General features: G+C 45.5%; 1 protein-coding gene across 1 annotated transcript in view; it reads right to left on the bottom strand.

The window, feature by feature from the left end:
• DTWD1 (DTW motif tRNA-uridine aminocarboxypropyltransferase 1) overlaps nt 1-23,564 on the bottom strand; it is a 181,418-nt gene that overhangs the window by 74,197 nt on the left and 83,657 nt on the right. The window contains exons 2-3 of the mRNA XM_085644228.1: nt 18,850-19,131; nt 17,964-18,107 (exon numbers count right to left, since the gene is read on the bottom strand). Of these exons, the coding sequence (XP_085500354.1) occupies nt 17,964-18,107; nt 18,850-19,110 (405 nt within the window). The 5' untranslated portion in view covers nt 19,111-19,131. The remainder of the gene's footprint in view (nt 1-17,963; nt 18,108-18,849; nt 19,132-23,564) is intronic.

Here is a 23,564-nt window from a genome sequence, read left to right as displayed (position 1 = left end):
CTCCCAGTGTTCCTTTGTTGTTCGCATGGTTCCATAGCATTTGTGGTTCTTAGTTGTTGGGTTTTATTTGACGATTGCAATTGCCAAAACCGAGGGTCTCGCATTTTTGTGCGAGGACATCATAATTCGATAGCCCTTGAAGTTTGTAAACTCGGTTAGTGTGCACGATGCCTGGCCGTAGTACTTTGTTTGGGTTTCTTAAATGTTGCAGAATGGATTCCCGGCTGGAGGATTCATGTCCGATACCTCCAGTTGTAACTCCAATTTATGAGCTCTATAGTCGCCATGGCGTGGGTCCTATCGTATATAACGAATATTGGGTTTGTTACACTAAAAATGATGGTGTTCTTAGTTGGCCATCACATGGTAGTTTCGAAACTGCCGTTTTAGATAATTTGGAAGCTAAACTGTTTAAAAAGAAGGCTAGGCCAGCCATGTTTGATTCCTTCCAGTTATGGCGTAAAGAGGCCAAGCAGAAAGAAATCAAACAGAGTAAGAAAAATAAAGGAGAAGGTGTCATTACGGTGATGCGAAATGCTGAACAGTATCAGCGAGACAAAGATGAGAAAGAGCAGGAAGTTAGTGCTCGACTTTATCATATGGCGGTGGATAAGTGTTATCCGGTGTTACCGTCTAATGCCGATAAGACGGGAGAAGAAGTGATAGAAGATTCGCTCCTATCTTATTTGTTGAAATCACCACCTCCCTATGCTCCAGATACTGTGGGTCCTATGATTCTTCCTATTCCTCAACCTGCTGTTTTGGCGGCTGCTGGTCAGCCCGTCGTTCCTCCCGCTCTCCCGAATCCTCTTGTGCCGCATATTGTTCATCCTCCTTTACCGGCTTTTCTTCCTACTGCGCTTTTCTCAGCCCCTCCTCAGCCTGTCGTTCCCGCTACTCCTGGTGCCGCGTCCACCTCTACTGTTTCCACTCCTACTGTTGTTGCTCCTGTGCCTTCTTCTTCTTCTCCTTCTGTTCGTAGCCGTCTCCTGAATGCTGTTGCTACTCTTTATTCTCCGCTTTTTGGGCCAATACTTGGATCGACTCTTTCTGATGTTGCTCAGAGGCGCAGCCAGCTTCCTGATGGTAGGGAACGTGAATCGTTGGTAAAAGTGGCACGTAAATGGATTCGTAATCCTGTTAAGTACACTTCGCGTATAGTGTTTGAAACATTTTCCCAGTTTAATGCGCCCACGCAACGATTCGTGTTTGAGGAAATGTGTAAATCGTTGAGGGAAGAGTGGGATCATGATGTGGTCGATAATGTACCGTCTGAGGTTTCTGAGCTCCAGCATCAATTTACAACTGGTGTGATTGTAGGTGATAAGGTTCGAGCTGCTCTAGAACGTCTGTTATCCTTTCGATGTACAGTGCAACCTCGAGCGTTGTTTAAAGACGAGACCGAAGAGTGGATGGCAAAACCTGGTCAATATCCTATGCGGGAAGTTCCCCCAGTGTGGATGCCAGGTGATCCTAATGCTAATCCTGCTGTCCCAGGACGTTTTCAGAGAGTGTGGATACACCTCCCTTGGAAGCGATCGGAAGTTTTGCAGGTGAAGCAAACTTTGCCCGATCCTCGTAAAAATCCTGCAGGTTATTATAAGGAGTTGTCCCAACTAGTGGATGCTACTGTTATGAATCTTGCTGATATCGATATGTTGTATGGCAATGTAGTGCCTCAGCCGATTTGTGCGAAAATTCGTCACGAGAATCACGCGGCTGAGTTAGGCGGTGACTGGGCTGCCCTTACGGCGGCAGACGCCCAGCAAGTTGGTGGGGCTAAACCTGAACAGCTTATTGTGGATTTGCCCCAGAGGATAATTACTCTTATGAAAACGCTTATGCCAGCAATGCGTGTCAATTGGGACAAATTGTCCGCGTGTAAGCAAAAGAGGGATGAGAGTGTCTCCGATTTCTTTACGAGATTTGAGGAAGCATTTGTTGATCATAGTGGTCAGGACATGAGTTCGGAGGGTGGTCAGCGGTTGTTCGTTGATAAATTTGTATCGAACTTGTTGCCCGAACTCAGCAACAAGTTGAAGAATTCTGAGAGTTCGTGGGCTGTTTCTACCACTGCTCAAATATTGGCTACGGCCCAATATTACGAAAACAGAGAAAAGGAAGAAAGCGAACGTGCAGATAAGAAAACGAAGGATCTTAAAACTAAAGTCTTATTGCAGCAAGCGTATCCTCCGCGCTCAAATTTTAATGACTCGCAACAGCCAAATCGCTCACAATCGCAGTTTTCCAGATCACAGGTGCGCAATGACTCTCCCGCACCTCGCTTTGTGTTGGGGTATAATCAATGTGCATATTGTCGAGGGGAGGGCCATTTGAAGTTTAATTACCCAGTTCTACGTGATAGGAACAATGGTGTGTCGGCTCGAGGAGGTCGTAGTGGTCCTCAACAAGCTTCACGTGGTAGAGGTCGCGGTGTTACTCCGAATCAGGCCGAGCGTCTTGCGACTTCCTCAGACTCGCAGAATTGTTTCGATCGACGCGATCTCTCATCTGGTAGATCTGCACAGTATCATGTGGACGACTATTATGTCGAGCGTGATGTTGATACGGACGTTATCTACTAGGACAGCCATAGACAAAGGAAGGGAGAAGTATCAGTTCCGGTAGATCAGAGAGGGCCTCATGTCGCAGTTGCCACATTGAGCATTGTTGAGCCTTTTCTGTTGGACACTGGTGCAGCAAAAAGTTCCATCATGCATTCGAAACTCCCTGGCGCGCCTTTGTCTGGCTTAACGAATGTTTCCGTTGGATTCTCTGGCGCCCCCGTTAGCAATCCAGTTTCTAGCCCCTTGCCCCTTACGATTGGGTCTCATGAGTTAGAAGCTCCTTTGATTTTGACTACTGGTTGTGGTGAGAATCTTTTGGGCTTGGATTTGTTGAAAAGGTTACATGCGACTTTGTACTGCTCTCCTACGGGAGTGGAGCTTACATTGGGTCAGAGAGTGATTTCCCCTATGTATCTATCGATCGACAAGCTCCCACCGGAATGGAGTTCTCTTCCGGCTTCTTTGTGGGCGACAGGTCCCAATGATGTGGGCCTGCTGGAAATACCACCTTATGTTGTTCAATTGAAAGTTGATGCGCGATTACCGCGCATACCCCAGTATCGTATCTCCCTTGATGGTGAACGGGCACTATTAGCGATCATCTATGATTTGATCGATAAAGATGTTATTGAGGAGACACGAGGTAACGTGTGTAATAGTCCTGTGTTGCCTATTCTGAAGCGAACTGATCCCTCCAAGCCCCCTGTGTACCGTCTAGTTATTGACTTACGGGAGGTAAATAAAATTGTTGTCCCGCAGTTTCCTGTCGTGCCCGACATTACAGCTTTACTGACTCTGATTCCAGCCTCTGCATCATGGTTCTCGGTAATTGATCTGAAGAATGCGTTCTTTAGCATTCTGATTGCTGAGGAAAGTCGAGATTTGTTTGGTTTTTCATTAGGTGGTCGTAGCTTCCGGTTCAAACGTGCACCTCAAGGCTACTGTGAGAGCCCATCGATCTACAGCCAAGCTCTCAAGAGCCAACTTGATGCATTCATGCTGCCAGCTGGTGCGGCCTTGATTCAGTACGTTGACGATCTGTTGGTAGCTGCAGACACTGAACAAATTTGCAAGACTGCTACTGTGTCACTGTTGCAGCATCTATGCGACTTACACCACAAGGTGTCACCTTCTAAATTGCAATATTGTTGTCAAGAAGTTACCTACCTAGGTCACTTATTGTCAAAGGCGGGAAGAAGGTTGACCCCTGAAAGAATCGCAGCAATTGCTCGAATGACTGTGCCGACGACTCAGAGAGACGTGCGTGCCTTTTTAGGTATCACGTCATACTGTAGACAGTGGATTCCAAATTTTTCACTGTTAGCGAAGCCATTGATAGCTCTTACGTGCAAGGATGTTTCGACCCCTTTGCCATGGACGGAGGAATGTCAGAAAAGTTTTTCTGAACTTCGTGATGCGTTGTGTTCGGCTCCTGTGTTAGGTACTCCTGATTACAGCAAGCCATTTACACTATACGTCCACGAGAGGGAAGGCTGTGCGTTGAGTGTTTTAACGTAACAATTTGGTGACAAGCAGCGCCCATGTGCATATTTTTCCTCGACCTTAGACCCGGTGGCTAGAGCGTTGCCGAGTTGCTTGAGGGCGACGGCGGCAGCTGCGGCGTCTATTCGACAATCCGCAGGTCTTGTCATGGATAATATGCTCATAGTGATGGTTCCGCATGCAGTTGATACTCTCCTGAATCGTACAAAAACTCAACATCTGACGAGTGCAAGGTTGTCTGGGTACGAGCTGACCCTTTTGGCAAGTCATATACAGATCAAGCGTTGTAATGTACTGAATCCGGCGACATTGTTGCCGAGTAATATGGAATCAGATGATGTACCACCACATGATTGTTATTTACGAACTGAGGAAGAAACAAAGGGTCGTGTGGACCTGAAAAACACTCCTTTGGCAGATCCCGATGGTACTTTGTATGTTGATGGTTCTTGCTTTAAATTGCCGAATGGCGATGTGACGACTGCGTATGCTGTAGTGACGTTGAGCACGGTTGTGGAAACTGCGAGATTGAATCAGAATTCAGCACAAGCGGCAGAGTTGATTGCATTGACAAGGGCATGTGTCTTGTCTAAGGGAAAGCGAGTGAATGTGTTTACCGACAGTCAGTACGCATTCGGCGTTGCGCACAGTTTTGGAAGACTTTGGAGAGAAAGAGGATTTATGACATCGCATGGGACGAAGATCCAACACGGGCAGCTCGTGAATGATCTTTTGGATGCACTTACATTGCCTAAACAAGTGGCGATTGTTAAATGTAGTGCACATCGAAAAGTGACGGATGATGTTGGTCGTGGTAATGCATTTGCGGATGAGATTGATAAGGAAACGGCTAAGAATCTTACAACTCGAATGTACGTGACAAGTTCAGTGAGATGGCCGACGGAAACTGGTATGTGTGAAGACACTGTTGAGAGTGTGAAAGCAATTCAGAACGAGGCAACTGAAGCTGAAAAGATCAAGTGGAAAGAAAGTACGGGAAGGTTGGATATGCATGGATGTTGGGTTGACTTGACGGAACGTCAGAGGTGGATGTTACCAGATGCGTACGTATTAGCTGTCGTGACGATGGCTCATGGGTTGTCACATATTAGTGCAAAAGGGATATGTAAGTTCTTGTCCGCTGTATGGAAGAATGAGGGTATTACTAAGTGTGCTGAGAGAGTGGTTAAGAATTGCATGGTGTTTGATGTACAATCCTGGCAAGGGCACCCCCACTCCACCTGGTCATTTTGCTCCCCCTGTTTGTCCCTTTGAGGTGATCCAACTGGACTTTATCCATATGGAGAGATGCAATAACCTGAAGTATGTTTTGGTTGTGGTTTGTGCGTTCTCTAGATGGATTGAGGCCTATCCTCTTAAGGATAATACTGCCCTGTCCACAGCGAAAATCCTGCTGAAGGAATACTTTCCTAGGTATGGAATGTCACGGATCGTGTGGTCGGATAATGGAAGTGAGTTTGTAGGAAGTGTGATGCAGAGCGTGTGTAAGGGCCTTGGAATCCGTCAAAAATTCCATAGTGCTAATCATCCTCAGGCAGCGGGTTTGGTTGAAGGGTACAATGGTACCCTGAAACTGAAACTTGCAAAAATACAAGCTACCTCTGGTCTATCATGGCCTAATGCCTTGCCTCTGGCTCTCCTATCAACCAGGGCGACTGTACACTCTCGAGTAGGGCTTAGCCCATATGAGATTGTGTTCGGCCGCCTTGCGAACATTTGGGGAGTCCCGAGACCTAAGGCCTTTGATAGTCTTGAGTATCCAATGCTAATTGATTACCTTCATGATTTGACCACTAAACTACGGTTGATCCATCAACAGGTCTTTGAAGCTCTACCGGCGCAGACAGAGGGTCCTGGACATCAGCTCCGGCCAGGCGATTGGGTCGTTACCCGAAATTTTGGTCGGAAACGTAACTTGGAGCCAAGATTCGTAGGACCCTTTCAAGTCTTGACAACGAGGACTGCGGTTCGATTGGAGGGCCGGAAGAACTGGGTTCACGCCGGCCACACGAAAAAGGTACCGATCCCCTCACCAACAGACGGTTGGGTGAGAACTGGGATTGCGGCAACGGAAACTGAGACTCCTTTAAACTTTGTGCCGTTTAGTGACGCTCAACCTGTAGGAGATGATTTGTCGCTGCCAAACCCACTTGTGGAGTCATCAGTAGCAGAGAACCCAAGGTCCGACTCGTCGTTCACTTTATCGAACACTGTTGCGCCAGCTGAACAATTGTTTGTAGAGCAAACTTGACCTGGAAGAAGTCGATACTTTCTTCGTTCAAGGACTAATAAAAATTAAGTCGTATATTTGTTTTTTTTTTCCTTTTTCGGTGCTATGAACATTATGGACAATTACATCCTTTCTTTTTGAGTTTTTATGTGTTTTTCACTGCTAAAGAGATTTGTATTAAAACTGAACGTTTTGAGGAAACCCTACCATCCGGGTTACCGTAGGGCCGTGCGGGTACTCCTTTCTGTTTAGCAGGTTTCTGACGCTAGGTCGGTTACTTTTGTCGATTCCTGGGAACTCCTGGGGATTGATAATCGCTACTCAGAACGAAGTGCGTCAAGTACGTCACGGACGGTTTGTAGAGGATGGCATTCTCTAAGCTGTTGGAAGTAGAAAGGATGTCGGCGCAGAGATCAGAGTTATATAGGGTTGTACGAACAAAATGTTTTCTGTTTCAGGTGTTCCTACTGTTTCTGACTGTGTCTATGCTATTGGTGGGCGGAGTGTATTTTGGAATACAGTTGTTATTGCCTTCTGTTTCACCTACCCTTTCTCCTAAACTAAGCTCCATCACCACTGTTTCCCCACATTCTTTTCATCCTTTGCCTCAACACGAACAGGTTAGACGTGCGGAATTTATGAATAACTCATTCGTTCAACTCCTACATCAGCATCAGTTGGTGATGAATACTACCAACTGTTGGGTGTGTGGGTTAATGCCACATACCATGGATAGGGGTATTCCGTATTTGGACCTTCCTTACAGCTCCCAGGGTTCCGCTCGAGCATTCCAAACTATGTTTCGTAGTGCACTAGATTCCTATCCCAGTCGGGAGCCACGCTCTGTCAATTTTGGTCCCGGTCCGTACCACAAGCCTTTGGCAATAGCGATAGCGGATTTAGATAGAGATGTTTTTGATGCATCGCTTATCCCAGATGAAGAGGTGCAAGCCTATAAGGATCTGAGTGAGGCTGAGTATAGTGTTTCAGTGGGTGATAGACAGCTTAAGAGCTCGTCCCCAATATGGATTGTACCACACCTCGGTAATATCTGCTTGAAAGGTTTCGGTCGAAATCCGAGAGCACAACTTGGGAACAGTGCTTGTACTGACTCGTATGTCCTACCGATGCTCTCTTCCCCTGTTTTCCTGACTGCTAAGGGCACTTATTTCGTATGTTATGAACGCGCATATACATGATTACCCCGTGATTTTTCGGGTACCTGTTATATTGCGAATCTTTTACCACCGACTTTTACAGTTGCCTCAGACTATCACAAGACTAGAGTTGTGAGAGGCGTTATTAGCAAAGAGGATACTGCCGGTCAAGAAGCAGGAGATTTCTTTAAGGGTTTCCTGCCGTTTTGGGGACCTATGGTTAATAGTAGGAACCTAAGACAGTTGACCCGTGTAGTCGAGTCGACTGCTAATATTACCGCGAGTGCCCTTGGTAACTTAACAGCTGAACTTCAGGCGGATAGACTCATGACGTTGCAGAACCGGATGGTTCTAGACGTCGTTCTCGCAGATAGAGGTGGTGTGTGTAAAGTTATCCATTCGAGCTGTTGCATTTTCATTCCTGACAATGCTCCAACTGTCTACCAAGCCATCTCAAAGTTGCACTAGATTTCCGAGTCCATACATGTGGACGAAGGTAATTGGACACTTCTAGGATGGTTTTGGGCTTGATATCCACTTGGGGTTGGAAAATTCTGATGATCGTAGGGGTTGTTGTAACGTTTCTATTCACGTGTTGTCTTTGTGTACAGTGTGGTCCTGCCTTATGTGGCCTTTGTGCTACAACGTGTATAAGACGGCCATCTGTTACCAAGGAGACATTGATGAATAGAATGATGTTCCAGCAGCAGGTGAACGATCTGATGAATATTGAAATCGATTCCGATCTTGACTAGTGCTTGCCTACCTGAGGGCAAAAGGAGCGTCTGAGGTTCCGTGTGAGACGGAACGACACTTTTTGAGTGGTGACGAATATGGATGAGTTTGGTGTCTACGAACCGCAAATGACGAGTATAGTGGGTGTACGCAGTTTCGTTACGCAACCACGTATGGTTCGTCTCATTTTTGGGTTTGTTCATCCGAACCCTCGGGTTCCATTTTAGATACGGCATCCATTTTGTTTCTTGCCCTCAAGTAGCCAGCGAACGGACGTTGCCCGCTTCGTGACCCTGGGACTCCCAAGCTTACATGAGGGACACGTGTTTCTTTGAGGGTGACTTTTACGATAAGGGAAATGACACGGCGAAGGCAGATGGCCCCGCTTGAGACTCATCTTGCCGTGCTAGCCTATTGTTTCAGTCATGCATGCATTGGACACGAGGTCTTTGATCCTGTCATCAAGTTTCCTTTATTACTCCCGACACTCTTTTTTAACCTGTTGTGCATCCTTGTCCTTTCTTTGCATCTGTTTTTGTCCCCTCTCCTAATGTGTTTACGGTCAGAATGGAATGTGTTTTATTGCGGGGTAGATATGTTTTTACAGTTGGGAACCGGCAATGCTGCTGTAATTATGTTCCGGCCTCCTGAAACATGAACACGACTCTTTTGAAGTTTATTGTGGGAACTGAGTTGTAACCTTTGTTCGCCATACTGTGCAATGGCAAAAACGTGTATAAAAGGAGCGATCCACTTTTGCAAATTGAAGCAGTCTCCGAGAACCTACACGTTGTGTACTTCTTGTGATTTCTGTATCCCTGCAGTAAATAAACGCTGATCTCTGACGTCGCTGGAAGTGTCCCGTGTCTCTGTGTTTTGTACGCCAGAACAGGTAACCCACGAAGGTTTCAGGTGTTGTCCCCTGGCACCGCTGGGTCTTAGAATAACCCAGTCCTTCACCGCTCCACTCCAATCTATTCCGCTCCACTCCAATCTATTCCGCTCCACTCCAATCTATTCCGCTCCACTCCAATCTATTCCGCTCCACTCTACCCCAATCTATTCCGCTCCACTCTACCCCAATCTATTCCGCTCCACTCTACCCCAATCTATTCCGCTCCACTCTACCCCAATCTAACACGCTCCACTCCAGCTCACTCTAATCTACCACATGCAACACAAATCTACCCCACTCCACTCCTGTCCAATCTAACTCACTCCACATCAATCCACCCAATCCATCCCACTCCAATCTACCCTATCCCACTCCACCGGCTCCACCGTGAAGGGACGTCCAATCAGCTCCACCGTGAAGGGACGTCTCAGGCCCGCAGAGCACTCACTGGACTTTTGGACAAGTTGGTTGGGGTGGGACTCGGTCCCCCAGCGTGTAACGCTTCTGTGGCATAGGCGGGTGAAGCCACTCCTCCCTGGGCTGTGAAAGGCAGCCTTGCTCTCCCACAGAACGTGATGAGAGTGGACCCAGGGGGGGCCATTTGCGCCTGTCAACGGCTGACAGGGCTGAGCACCCTCTCTTTCACATGTATTAACCGCAACAACATAAGGTGAGAGCATCCATCAGCGAAGTAAGCGACCATAGGGAAATGAACAGGTCTCCCACCCACGCAGCCCTCTGTTACTATTGACAATATGCTGGAAAGGGTGGTTAATATTGTAAATAACGACATTGACTAAACAGAGCGTAGACTATCACTGGGCTGTGAGGCGATACAGAGAGTCTGGCTGTGGGGTTCCACCTGCCTCCACACCTGCCCTTGCACTTGTTGGCTGTGACTTTTTGCACACTGTGGTTGACACTAATTCCGATCCCTCTATTAGTGCCACTGTTAATGCTGGGCGTGATTCTTCTATTACCCAATCTATAGTGACCGCCCCCCCACCATCCTTGTAATTGTGGCAGCAAAATGCAAACGGCCATTAGAAAAAGCTGTTTGCACTAAAAGGAAACAGCCCCCAACACTGGCGCACCACGGAGTGATCTAACCTCCTTGATGAAACCTACACTCAGTCCACACTCTTCAGCTAAGACCCTGAACGGCAAGGCTAACCGTTGCTCTTATACCCAGACTGAAGTTACACCTGTACTATCTGATATGGGGCAGTCACTTATTATGTTCCCGGATTGGCGATTTGATAGACATGACACTTAATTCCATGATGAATCACCTGGATCATTTAGAGACTATGATGGACAGAATTTGCAACCTGGAAGTGGCTGCCAATAATAATATTGACATGATTGCTGGAACAGCCAACCACTTGACAAGAGCCCCAACCTTAAATAGCTTAGTTGATGGGGATCAGCGTCTGCCAGATGGTTCTTTAATTGCATCTGCTTGTAAGAAATGCACACAATCTATTGATCGACCGCTTTCTATTGTAGGGAGTGTAACGGAATCGCAAAATCCCTCGAATAATGATTGCTGGCATACTTCAGTTGGGGTTGGTCCTCTTGCTCCCTCTAACCCAAAATCTGATCTTAATCTTGCATCCAATTGCCTTTCGGTAATTCCTGGTTTAAGCAATGGTGCCACCTCTCACTCCTCGAGAGGGTCTAGCTTTAGACCTCTTATGGATGTGTTGGGTTTGCCACCTGCTGCGTACCCCTATGTTTTGGTGTTGGCATGAGTACCTCACCTTAATGCAGAGCAGAGTGAAACCTGGGGACAACTACGTAATAAATGTGTTGACTGGTTATCTAAAAACAAAAGGTTTAACGTCCTGAGCATGAATGAGATAATCATAGTACGAAGAGTGGGGTGGGTTGAGGGTTCAGTTAAAAACATTGACGGGGACTGTGTTTAGATAAATTTTCGTAGACCTTCCATGGTAAGGGCGCTTTTAAAACAACAAGTGATCTTTACCACTAGACATACTAAAATGTATATTATAACAATGATTTTTATAGTACTCCTAATACTAACTTTATTAACCTTTTTGACTATATCATCACCCTAAGGAGATCGAAGGGTTTTGACAACACAGCAGGCAGTTGTCTATGAGGTGATTTTAATGGCAAATTGGTTTACCTGGACTCTTTTTTTAGCAATCTTAGTAGAGTACAAACTTCCACTAGGGGCGCAGAGCTGATGGAATATTTGGTATCTCAAATTTTGAGCAACGTTATCGATGTTGCTGCTCTTATTAATAATAATGACACTTCAGAACATACGTTCAGAGGCAGGGGCTTCGCTACCACAGTTGACTATATTTTTATTTCCCCTAATTTAGAGGATTTTTTATTGCATGCTAAAGTTGTTGCTACACTTCATGGCGATCATAACCTGATTGAAGTAGTATTTAAATCCCTGAGGCCAGAGTATAAAACGGACTGTGGCTCAAGGAATTTGGAGCCCTCAACAGATAATCCATGATTGCTGTGGCAAGGAGTTGATTCTACTGAATTGTTTTATAAAGTGGTCAGGGAGAATCTTGCATTATTTGAGGTATGTTTGACATGCAGGAATCTAATCCTGATGTAATCACCGCATTCACTAATCTCTGCTCGATTATTAAAATTGAATCAATGAAATCTGCCTGTTCAATAAGTCTGAGCCCTAGATGGTTTATTCATGAATATTCAGCAGTAAACCGGCAGTTAAACAAGGCCCTGTCGGCAAAATCAAGGTGCCACCAAGCGGTGCAGATGCTAAGTAAAAAAGACAAGTTGGCCACCTCTATGAGGAAGGAAAAGATATCGGTAGAACGATGGTATTCACTTACTAGTGCCATGAGTCTAAAGAGCGGAAAATTGTTATGGGCTGCTATAAAAGACATGTGAGCGATGGGATAGACGCTAACACCAATTAGTTGTAACATAACTAGTGAAGCATGGGAAGCACACTTTACTGTGATATACACAGCTCCCCCCATGACAAGGATTTACCCCAAGTTGCTCATTCCCAAAGGAGTAACGATGTCCCTGTCCGAAGTGGAGGAAACCATATATCAGAGCCTGGGCAATAAAGCCCCTGGCGCCCATGGGGTACCCATAGACCTCATTAAACATAAACCTGATATCTGGGCCCCGCTTTTGCTTAATGTTTTTAATAACTCAGGGCCACATGCATCAAAGTAAGGAATTGCAAATCCTAAATTGCAATTTTTAAGGAATCGCAATTTAGGAATCGCAATTCCTTATGCATGTAGTAATCTAACAAACTATGATCCCTACACGTTCCTTAATTGCGACTCGCAAATTGCAATTCACAATTAAGAAATGGCTTCCCATTCATTCCTATGAGCCTATATGCCCATAGGAATGAGTAGGATTTCACAAGTATGCACATGTGGTACACACACATGTCCTAAGGGCATGTGTGTGCACCACAATGCACTTTGAAAAATGCTTTTATTTACGTTTTTCAAAGGAATTGCAAATTACCATCAACTTGAAGTTGATGGTATTTGCGATTCGAAATTGCGAAAACACGATTTGCGATTGCATAATGCATCGCATTTAGGGGATCGCAATCTGCAATTGCCTAACTGCATTCGCAATTAAGGGAATCGCAAAAAAAATTACGATTTCCTTAATTGCGAATTGCAAAAAGGTACATGCATCTCAAAAGGCCATTTTGCGATCGCAAAACGGCCAAATTTTGCTATTCGCACTATTTGTGATCGTAAAATGGTTTGATGCATGTGCCCCTTAGTCTGTTCCTCATTACCAAGCACATGGTTAACTTCTATTATTGTACCACCCTCTTCCCTGCTCAGTTTCAGTATCCGTAGCCCTTTCTTTCCCCCGGCCCAGACTGGGAAAACTAAAAGACTGTCCAAGTCTTGGAAGATTGATTGGAAACTAAAAGACTGTCTTGGAAGATCGACTGTGGTATCGGGTACAGTGTGTTTAAGAGCACACCTGGGCAGCAAGAGCATTTTGGCAGACGACACTCGTCTTATTAAACAGAGGGGGAGTATGTTCCAGAAAGCGATGGAGGATCTGAGTCCCTGCACTATACTTTCCATATTTAACTGATTTTATCAGGCAGCTGCACCACATACACAGGATCACCACCTCGGGTAGGTCAGCATTGGGGGCACCAGTCTGGGCTGCACAAGGATAAAGCACTGTCTTTTGTTTGTTAACTCTTAGCCTTGATATCCCTTCCAAAATGGCCAGTTCCTGGAATAAAACCGGGATCGACTCCTCCAATCGGATTAGGAATACCATGGTGTCGCCCACGTACACAGAGACAGCACGAGTCGTGTCGCCCACCGACATGCCCCAAGACCACAGTGGCTGTTGAAGTCTTATGGCCAAGGGTTCCACTGCCAGGGTAAAAAAGCAGCGGGGATAAAGGGTATCCCTGCCACGAACCACATTCCATGCACCATGCTGGAGAGAGCCACCTGCCAATGCGAAGTCTCGCAGTCAGGCCGGAATAAAGGAGGTGTACCCATTTTAAGATTTTCAGACCAAATCCCATCAGGGCCAAGACCTCGAACATGTAGTCTCAGGTGAGAGAAACAAATGCCTTCTAAATGTCTTGAGCCACTAGGGTTCCACCCCATTAAACATCTCACATGGAGGCCAGGACGTGCCTGAGAAGCCACAGGTTCGTCATGGTGTTCTTCCCGAGGATGAACCTGCATTGATCTTCATGGACAATTGCCTCTATCCTGGGCAAAAGCCTGCTGGCAATCACTCAAGTGAGGTCCTTTGCGTCTCCATTTAGCATGGAGTGAGGTCTGTATGAGTACATATTCAACTTGGGGACCATAATAATTATGGCTTCTCGCATGGTTGCAGTAGACTGCCACTGCGAAAAACTTCCAGATATACCTCCAGGAGTCTGCCTTTGAAGATATCAACATAAGTTTGATAGAACTCAGATGGATAGCCATCTCCCCCCAGCATCTTCCCTGTGGCCAGGGCCCTGATAGCAGCCAACACATCTTTACACACAAGCTCATTTTCCAGCCCTGCTCTGTCTGCTTCTGAGAGTCTGGGTATGGGTAGGTTGGTCATGAAATCCTCATCCCGTACGTGAGCAGTGCTAGGTGGTCTCTTATAGAGATTTGCCAGCCAGGCCAACAAGGCTGCGTTTATACCGGACTGCGTCACCGCTCTCGTCCCGTCTGGTTTATTTAAAGATAAAATTAAGGGGGGTGGGGCCTCCCCTTTTAGGAGCCAAGTGTCCAGCTTGGGTTTCTCACTAACCTGAGTTCCTGTGGAGGTGAGACGAGTCTGGATGCTACTTCCCAACTCCCTCCCAGTCCCGGAGACCAGACTGAACAACATACTCAGCCTGGCCTAAGGGGGAAAGGCGAATGGGATGTCAAGAGAGAGAGAGACAGACAATGGGCGAAACTTTGGACACTGGAATTCCCTTTAGGACTACTGACCCTTCCTGCTTTCTTGATACCTTTGTAAGGATAAGGAGAACACAAACCTATTTCTTAAATGACTAGGATACTGAATAACCACTAGCTATCATTGAACTGAAAACAGCTTACTGGTGGACCATACACTATCCCATCACTGCCCCATTGTAACGGGAAAAATAAGGTGCAGATGAATTTAAAACCGAGTAACTGACTACTCATGTAGCAGTGTGGATGAAGCATCGAGCGGTCCATATTCATGCAGGTCAGTTCCCCAGCGTAGCCGAATCATCTCCCTGAGCGCTCTCACTGCAAGCCGTTGCACCCAGCCCATGGTCTAGAGTGGCCGAGTGCACCAGGGTGCCCCATCTGCGCCGCTCCTCCGGAGCAGTTGGCCTGTTTCTTCTACCGAAGCCTCACTCTCAGTGGGACCACGAATCAGTGCCACCACTCTGATCAACACCGTCAAGCCAGTCCCACACCTCCTCCAGCCCACCAAAAAAGTGTGTACGGCCCTCATGCACCATATGCAGTTTCGCTGGGAATAGTAACATGTAACGGATGTTTAGTTTTTTCAGTTTCCGCTTCACAACCAGGAAAGATTTTTGCCCTAGCTGCACTCTCCTAGTGTAGTCAGGGAAAATACAGAATTTCGGCCTTTAAACTGGATATCGCCTTCTGTCCGGGCCCATTTCAGAATAGTGTATCTGGCACGATAATTTAGGATCCAAGCACTTATCACCCTAGACTGTACACACAGGGTGAATTCTAAGGGCTAGGGCTCGGTGGGCTCTCTCTATGACAAATAGTGGGGAGAGTTCATCTGGCTGGAGCAAGGCCTTGAGCAAACCCTCCTGGAACTGTTCTGGCGCGGTCCCCTTTACTCTCTCCCTTAGGGAAGCCCACAATTCGGAGGATGCATCTCTGCACTCCACCTTCCGCGTCTTCCATTTGCGCATTCAGGTATGCAGCTTGGTCTGTGAGGGTGCGGACCATCGTCCTTAACTCCTCCCTTTCCTTAGTGATCCCTACCACTGTATGGTCCATCTCTAGAGAGCGCTTGTTCACCTTGTGTATGCCCGCTCTCAAGAGATTCACATCAATGGATAATGCATCCATTTTCTGATCCAAGGTGTGTTGTAGTTGCACGATGGCCGTTAGTATCTCGGCGCTAGAGACAATGTTTTGCGTCTGGGATTGCGTTGCACACTCATCCCCTTACGGACATGTGGGGCCTCCTGCAGGCTCCGTGTACCTGTCCTTTTTGGTCTGCTATTCCGTACGTAAAGCCCTACCGCGACCCATCACAGGGCCAGTCCAGCCGCTCTAGAAGCCAACAGTGGTTTTAGTGTTGAAACACCTCTTGGTGACCCCTGTATCCCAGACACGGCCGCACGGAGGGAGAAGAGTGAAAGGATATAAACCCTCCTAGGATCACACGATCACCTCCAGGATCGCTCTGCCCCCTGCCCCCCACCAAAAGTCTAGGCATCAGCCTAGTGAAGTAGGTATATGACAGTCCAGTTCCCCTTTGGGGATAGGAGGTGGGGAGGGGTTCTATGCACAGGCAAGAGTCCCTTCTTCCAACTCGTGTATGGCCCAGGGTGCGATCACTCTTCCATCTACCTCACCAAGCAAGTCCCGGGAAGCTATTGCACCTATAACTGCTTCATCCCAGGACAACACTGTCACCATCTAGGTCCAGGCCCAGCAGTGAGGTCAGCCTCCATCACCTCCCAACCGGTCCCACCTCCTCGGGTACCGGCAGCAATGTCACTTCAAGGTGAGAGTTGTGCCGGACAGTCACCACAATGTCTCTGATCAGGGCAGCCATCCATTTAGTGTGTGGGTCGTGCTGCCGAGAGTCACCTCCTTACGTCTCCCACCACATGGAAGGGGTGGCTGGGGACAGCTCGCCATTCCATGGTGCAGGCCTTGGGTCAGGAGTCACCCACCGCCTGGTACATCCATAATGTCAGGTGGGCCCGGGAGCCAACATGTTGAAGCCCACCTTCTGCCGCACTCCCCCTCCATCTTTGCTGCACCTCAGCCAGATTCCAGGCCAAGACTGACACCCAACTCCAGCTGTCCTGCAGCCATTCCAGGCCACCCAGAGACAACACAGGGACCAGGCAGGGACGAGAAGTCGTTCTCTGATGGCTCACTGGGGTGAGAGCAGGAGAATCTGCCTAGTCTCAGCATGGCAATAACCGCATAATAAATAGGGTGGGAGCCACCCCTGTTGGCCCTGCGTCTCTTGCTCCAGGCAGGTTCCAGCTGCCGACAGCAGGGCTCGATGTGTCTTATAGGGCCCTAGATCCAGCACACTGAGGTGAGACAACCCGCGTCAGGTGCGGACACAGGCAGACTTCGGGTTTATCGCTGCAAGCTGTCACTCCCCAGGGGCATCAGTGGGCTCAGACAGTCGGCTCATGTCTGGGGCAAGCCATCCATGAATGAATCAGCCGAGGGGAAGCACAGGATTCCGAGGGATTAGGCCGGACGTCTAGCGGAGCTTGTACATAGGGCCTGATTATGACTTAGGCGGTGTAGCAGCGCAGCCGCTACACCTCCGCCCCCCTTCCACACCACCAAAGTCCACTGCCAGCCTTGCCAGATTACAAGTTCTTTCATTGTCTGGCGGGAAGTCCTTTGGCTGGGCCTTTGAAGAATGTCCCTAGCAGTTGCAGTGGGACTGTGGAGGTCCAAAACCAAATTCAGACTGCTGGTGAGGAGGTATCCACTGCGGGTCTGGTGGTCCTATGGACCGCCAAACTCGTAATTACCCCCTTAGAGTGTCTGATCAGCCATCTTGTTTGGTTGCACCCACTGAAAAATGTGATCGTTAGCAAAGAAAATTGTGGTGAAAGATTTAATGGAGGCAAGTAGATGATTTTAGAGCAAAGACAGTTTAATCAGCAACACCCCTGTGATACCTTAGGCCAGGCACCACACATGCTATTGACATAAACAAGTATGGAACTCATTGATGACACATCTGGTGTTCTATTACATAGGAAACATTTAGAATGCTAACATTACTACAAAAGGAAGGCAAGAAGACATTGTCAAGGAGTACAACTTTCTCAAAGCTGCAGCTGAAGTAAGTGGAGAAAGTGGTCAGTGACACAAGCAGATAACCAAAAGCAAACCATCCCTACGACAATTGCAGGCACAAATGTTACAATCCTGTTCGACATTATATGTTTAGCTGTACAACAAAAGTTACTTTCCAACTTCTAGTATTTAATCCCACACAAATGGCACAGTTGGATTACTTTGGGAACAAATTAATTGAAACACCTATCTGAGAGATAAAAACAAATCTAGGGAAAATAATTGGAGAATTAGGTAACACACTGTTATGGATGGGATGACCCTCCTTAGCAACACACTTACTTCATGTTTTTGGTCTTCATATTCTGGAATGCACGGATACGTGTAAATGGTCACATCCTCGTGTGCTAGCAGTTTAGCATGAGCAGCAGTACTCTTCCCATCGGTCTCATTAGGGTGCTTAATAATGTCAATCTTGAATGGAAGCTGTAATAACAAAATGTTATGCAAAGTAAAAAAAAAACTTTACATATTGAGGCAAAAAGCCAGTTTTCCTTTATCTAGGTCCTGCCAATTTATCCAAGATTTACGTAAGCATGGTTTAAATTACGCAAATAAAAATTTGGAACTTGTAGCTAGTAGTTTTACAATAACCCCTGAAGAAAACGCATCTGCTTCCAAATGCAATCTGCGTAGAGAAACCCAGAAAAGTTCATTAGCCTGAGAGAAAGTAGAGAGCAGCTATGTTCTTTGTCCTCTCGTAAACGCAAAAGCTACCAGCCATTTCATCTGTGGCATATGTAATGCTTTTTATATGGGTAGGCATTGAAATACAAAGTTGTTCTCTTTACTATGAGCTAACATGACTATAATTCCTATTAATACCATGCTTGCATTATATACTTTATTGAAATAGAAAACAGAGAAACTATTGTTCTGGAAGCAAGCAGAAAAATGCTTTGAAGGAATCTTGACAACTTATTACTAGCAACCGCCTAAGTGTAATTATTTACTACATTCTAATTCACTCCCAATTGAGAACGAGTTTTCGCAACCGTGGTGTGCCGGACATCCAGAGTTTTAATTTTTTAAGTCACACATATAGTCATTATGGAGTACCGCAATTCAGCTTTGATTTCTGATGTAGGGATCTGGTTGGGTGTTATAAACAGAACCTTATCACATCTTTACACGAATATTGCACAAAGGATTATTTGTGAGTACCAACCTTCACCCTGGGGAGATCTCCTGTTGGAACAGCTTCAACGGGAACATAACATGTGTAGCAATAGAACATCCGAGAGGCAGTGCATTTTGGACATCTTGATCTTCCATTTTGCTGGGCTTTCTCGAGCACCCCTTGGGACGCCAACTGCAAGTTCTGAAGGGGATCTTCGTTGACAGGTTTAATGGTCTGTGGATTTTCTGGTCGAGAATTGCATTTTTCATCTTCCACTTCTGTTATGATTGGGGGTGTCTTCTGTGACATCGTTTATTCCGGCAGAAAGGTCTATATTTTAATAAATGACAGTTATAAACATTACCTTACAGTATGACACAGCTGTAACACAAATACATATTTCCATTGTCTGATGCAGTGATACTATCACTTATTCAAACATGTATTTATTGCCTGATATATTAAACTTCAGAACATCTGGAGCAAACTGAAAACTTCACATAAAGTAATAAAACTATATGAGATTTCATTTAGGGAATAGGGGAAATCACCCTCGCTTTGAGGTAAAGAAAAGGCAAAAAGTAAATTCTATAAAAACACACATAATAATATGTTTTATTGCTATGGTAATTCTAATTACAAACATTTCACATAGATTTTAACAAACAGTTATAAATCTGGCACAATGGCAATACTTGTAGAGGAGATTACTGAATTGGGGAGGCTCAAGATGTGTTTCACTGAACTCACAGAAGCAGTCCCTGTAAGGCCAAACATAGTTTGTTAAACACCAATGAGACTCAGCGTCATGCCTGTATCACCTAATAATGTAAATATTAAGTACATAATAAAACGTAAACGAGTGTTGTCCTTCCAAGCTCATTGCTGCCTTCTATAGATGCTCCAGACTGCAGCAACAATGGACTAATTTTCAATATCTCTTCCAGCTAAACCTTTCGGAGGCGTCATTCACTTTGTAACTCGAGAGACATACTGAGTAAAGTTAACTCATTGGGAACAACCAATCGGGTTTTCACCCACATGGGGTAAAGTGACAGCCCCGGTTGACTTTCCATTTACAACATAACGGATACTGGAGATCAGCTTATTCAGGCTATCATACCTTTCAGACACTTTGGACACCTTTTACCATCCAATTTTTGACAGTTCAAGAGATTTGGCTAGGGTGTGAAGTATCTCTATCGAACAAGACATCTAGATGTGTGGTGTTATAAGAGAGCTAAAATCATCAATGTTTAAAACGGAATACCACATGGCTCCCGGTCTTTCTCCGTGGTTTTTCAATATATATACCCAGCCTTTACATTAGTTCTTGATGGAAGTCAAAGTTACGTTTGCGATCTAGCAATCTATTAACGCTGGTAGATTGAGCCTGAATAAGTCTAAGGAAGAGTTCCTGAAAATAGAAAATTATTTTAGAAAAAAATGCTGCATCCATAATTACAAATACCTTTCAAATTTCATATAATAACTTTGGGCACCATCTCTATTATCCAAATGTCTATGGTCAATTATATACATAACACATTTTACACCTCTACCATGTTAAGATTCCTGCTAGTCAGTACCTGTAAAGCAAACCACAAAAAGTGCTTGTCCTGCCTAATATGGCTGCAATAGGGGTACTGAGCACTTGCAGGTAGGCGCAGATGATAAATTTTTACTAAAATGCACTCCCCCCGACCCCCACCCCCTGTGGTTGTCATCCTGAAGGCTTTAAATTTATTGCTGGCTCACAAGGTTCTGCTCAGTCTCCCACAGCTTGTGGAATTCTCAGCTGGATAATGAAAAATCAATCAACCAATGTCTTGAAGAAGGGTTCTAAAACTCCTTCTGTTCTGAATCATTGGAGTAGGATGGAAAAGTTAGTATATGAATGCCTCTAGGTTTTGGCACCTCACAAAATACTGTGTTATTGAGTTGTACATAACATAACATTTCATTATAATGTAATTTGAAAAGAACTACCATACATAGAGGGAGATATCAAATATATATATATATATATATATATACTATCTACTGGTGGTCGCCAGTAGATAGTTATAGTTACAACCTAGTTTCCATAGGAAATCTCAAAATTCTATTTTGAATAACTTTGGCGCCGGTTGACGAATCCTCGCGAAATATTCAAAACAAATGGGGCGCTCCGTTCAGCTCCTACCCTGAAAGTCTCGGGGTGATTCGTCAAGCGGGGGCCGAGAAAAAGGAAGGTCCCACAACGCGTTTTCCCCATGCATTTTTCCATAGGACCTTTAGTCGCAGCTACAGTCCGAACGGCTGAACAGAATTACGTGAAATTTGGCAGAGAGGTAGCCATAAGGTCAAGGAAGTGCCTTTTGCAGGTCTGGTGTAAATCTGTTCAGTATTTCCTGAGAAAATAGCATTTAAAAGCATATCAATATCTATACGCTCGCACCGTGCACGCACTGTGCGCGCACCCTGCCGTGCGCGAGCGCAATTCTGATTGGTTGTTAGATGTCGGTAAACATTTGAATCGGTCGAAACCAGGAAGTGTCGGCCGCCATTTTGTCTCTCGCAGTCTGAGGGGGTGAAAAAAGAAGGTGGAGAACGTGAAAAGGGGCAGAGTGGACAGTTCCTGACCCCCTAGCCTTGGTCAGGGGGTCACAAAAGGACCCCCAAGGGAGAAAAAAACTTTTTTTTTTTTTTTTAAATCACGAGGTGCGCGCACCGCGCACGCACGGCTCGCACTGCGAACCGTGGGTGCTCGGTGTGCGAAGCGCACCGAGCGCCCACAGCGCGCGCACGGTGAAAAACCTGAAAAAAAAAAAAATGGAATAAATACATAACTTAGCATTTAAAAAAACGTACAAATTCACTGAAAAAACCATAGGTTTCACACACGTTATAGTTACAAATTAGCATTTAAAAAACCTTGCAAATTCACTTAAAAAACCATAGGTTTCACACATGTTATAGTTAGCTGGACATTTCACTCTTAAAAAACCAATGAAATTCCCCCGTTATAGTTAGTGCAGGCAACTATAACTCACGCGACCGCAATCCTCTGCTGATGACGTCAGATATTACATCACTGATGACATATGTGTCTTTATGAAAAATAAATATTTGTAATATATGTATAGCTAAAGATTAATGGAAGAAGACATGGGTAAATAAGTGTCTAAATACAGTGATGTAATATCTGACGTCATGAGCAGAGGATTGCGGTCGCGTGAGTTATAGTTGCCTGCACTAACTATAACGGGGGAATTTCATTGGTTTTTTACGAGTGAAATGTCCAGCTAACTATAACATGCGTGAAAACTATGGTTTTTAAGTGAATATATATATAGATCGAGAGAGAGAGAGAGAGAGAGAGAGAGAGAGAGAGAGAGAGAGAGAGAGAGAGAGAGAGAGAGAGAGAGAGAGCGCGAGCACAGTCATACTTAACTTGACTTAATCAATCTGTAGGACATCCGCCCATTCTGCATGGTCCCTCTCGATTTTTCGCTTTTTGCTAAACCCCCATTTCCTTGCTGGGTTTTAGACACTACATACTGAGGCACTGCTGTCTAGTGCCCAGTATATGTGCTCTGACCACTAAAACAGGTAAACTAGCTAATCATTGATTGGCATATTGAACTCGGTTATATTCTTCACAATATATGGTGCCGAAATACACCCATGACATGAAACGTTAAACTGTCACCTGTGGGCTGCATCACTTACTGTGCCATCACCTAGTGTGACAAAAAAAACCACATGGCTTTAGGTCAACCACTGTAGCCTGACTTTTACAGTGTAGAACTTGGCGTTAGACTTGTTAAAATAACCCTGAATAACAGGTAAAAACTACATTTTAAATATTAGTAAGTCACCCCATGAAAGCCTTGTAGCCCACAAGGTAGGGCATGGTATTTAAAAGTGGGACGTTTAGAAAATGAATATTGCTATGCCCCTACAGTAACAAGACCCAGAAAGCTATTTAAGGCAGGCCTAGCTGACTTAAGTAGAAAACTAGAGTGCAGAATAAAATACTTGTATTGCTAACTCAGGAAAGGGACCAACTAGAAAAATAAAAATAAAGAAACCACTATGTATTAATAGCTATTCAAATAGCTGGACTAAGTCTAATTTGCGTTCACTCTTCAGCAACTCCCAGCCTGTACTTAGCTCGGGAATAGGAGTGAAAGAGGTGTGAAATGCCTCCCAGGAACAGACAATAGGCCATCTGGAATGGGCAGATAGGACTACTCTGAATTCTACAGTGGGGGGCTGTGAGCATCCTGTGGCACCACACTATCAAATCCTGCTTGACATGTTAGTTGAGTCACAAGTAATATTTGGGGGTGCACTCGAAAAGGAGAGAACAGGAATTGCTGAAAAAGTGGGTAGGGTTTATGCCTTTGATTATGAAGCACCCAAGAGTTACCTCCGCCCACTAGGTGGTGCCACTTGTAAATTTGGCGCTCCTGGACAGAACACTTTCTGTACCATTGAAAGGAAAGAAAAGGACTCAACCTAAGAGGAGCCCTGAAGGACTGGACCTGCTGCTCCTTGTACCAACCACAATGAAGTGGCCTCGAAGGGTCAGTTGGCTGACATCCTTGGTCAGTTGGAACATCATAAGCTACAAGAGGCCATTTCTGATGAAGTTTCCAGCTGACTATTAGCAACTGGACTTTGCAGTTAGACTAGACCCGATACCCTGAGAGTCTACAATTCCCTCCCATTAGGTCTTGGGAGCATTAAAAGTGCACTCCTGTAGCTGATCAGGG

This window comes from Triturus cristatus, chromosome 3_1 (genome assembly GCF_964204655.1).
Source record: "Triturus cristatus chromosome 3_1, aTriCri1.1, whole genome shotgun sequence".
Classification (NCBI taxonomy): domain Eukaryota; kingdom Metazoa; phylum Chordata; class Amphibia; order Caudata; family Salamandridae; genus Triturus; species Triturus cristatus.
The sequence above is the reverse complement of the archived record's forward strand: the minus strand, read 5'-3'. Positions and strand labels throughout refer to the sequence as shown.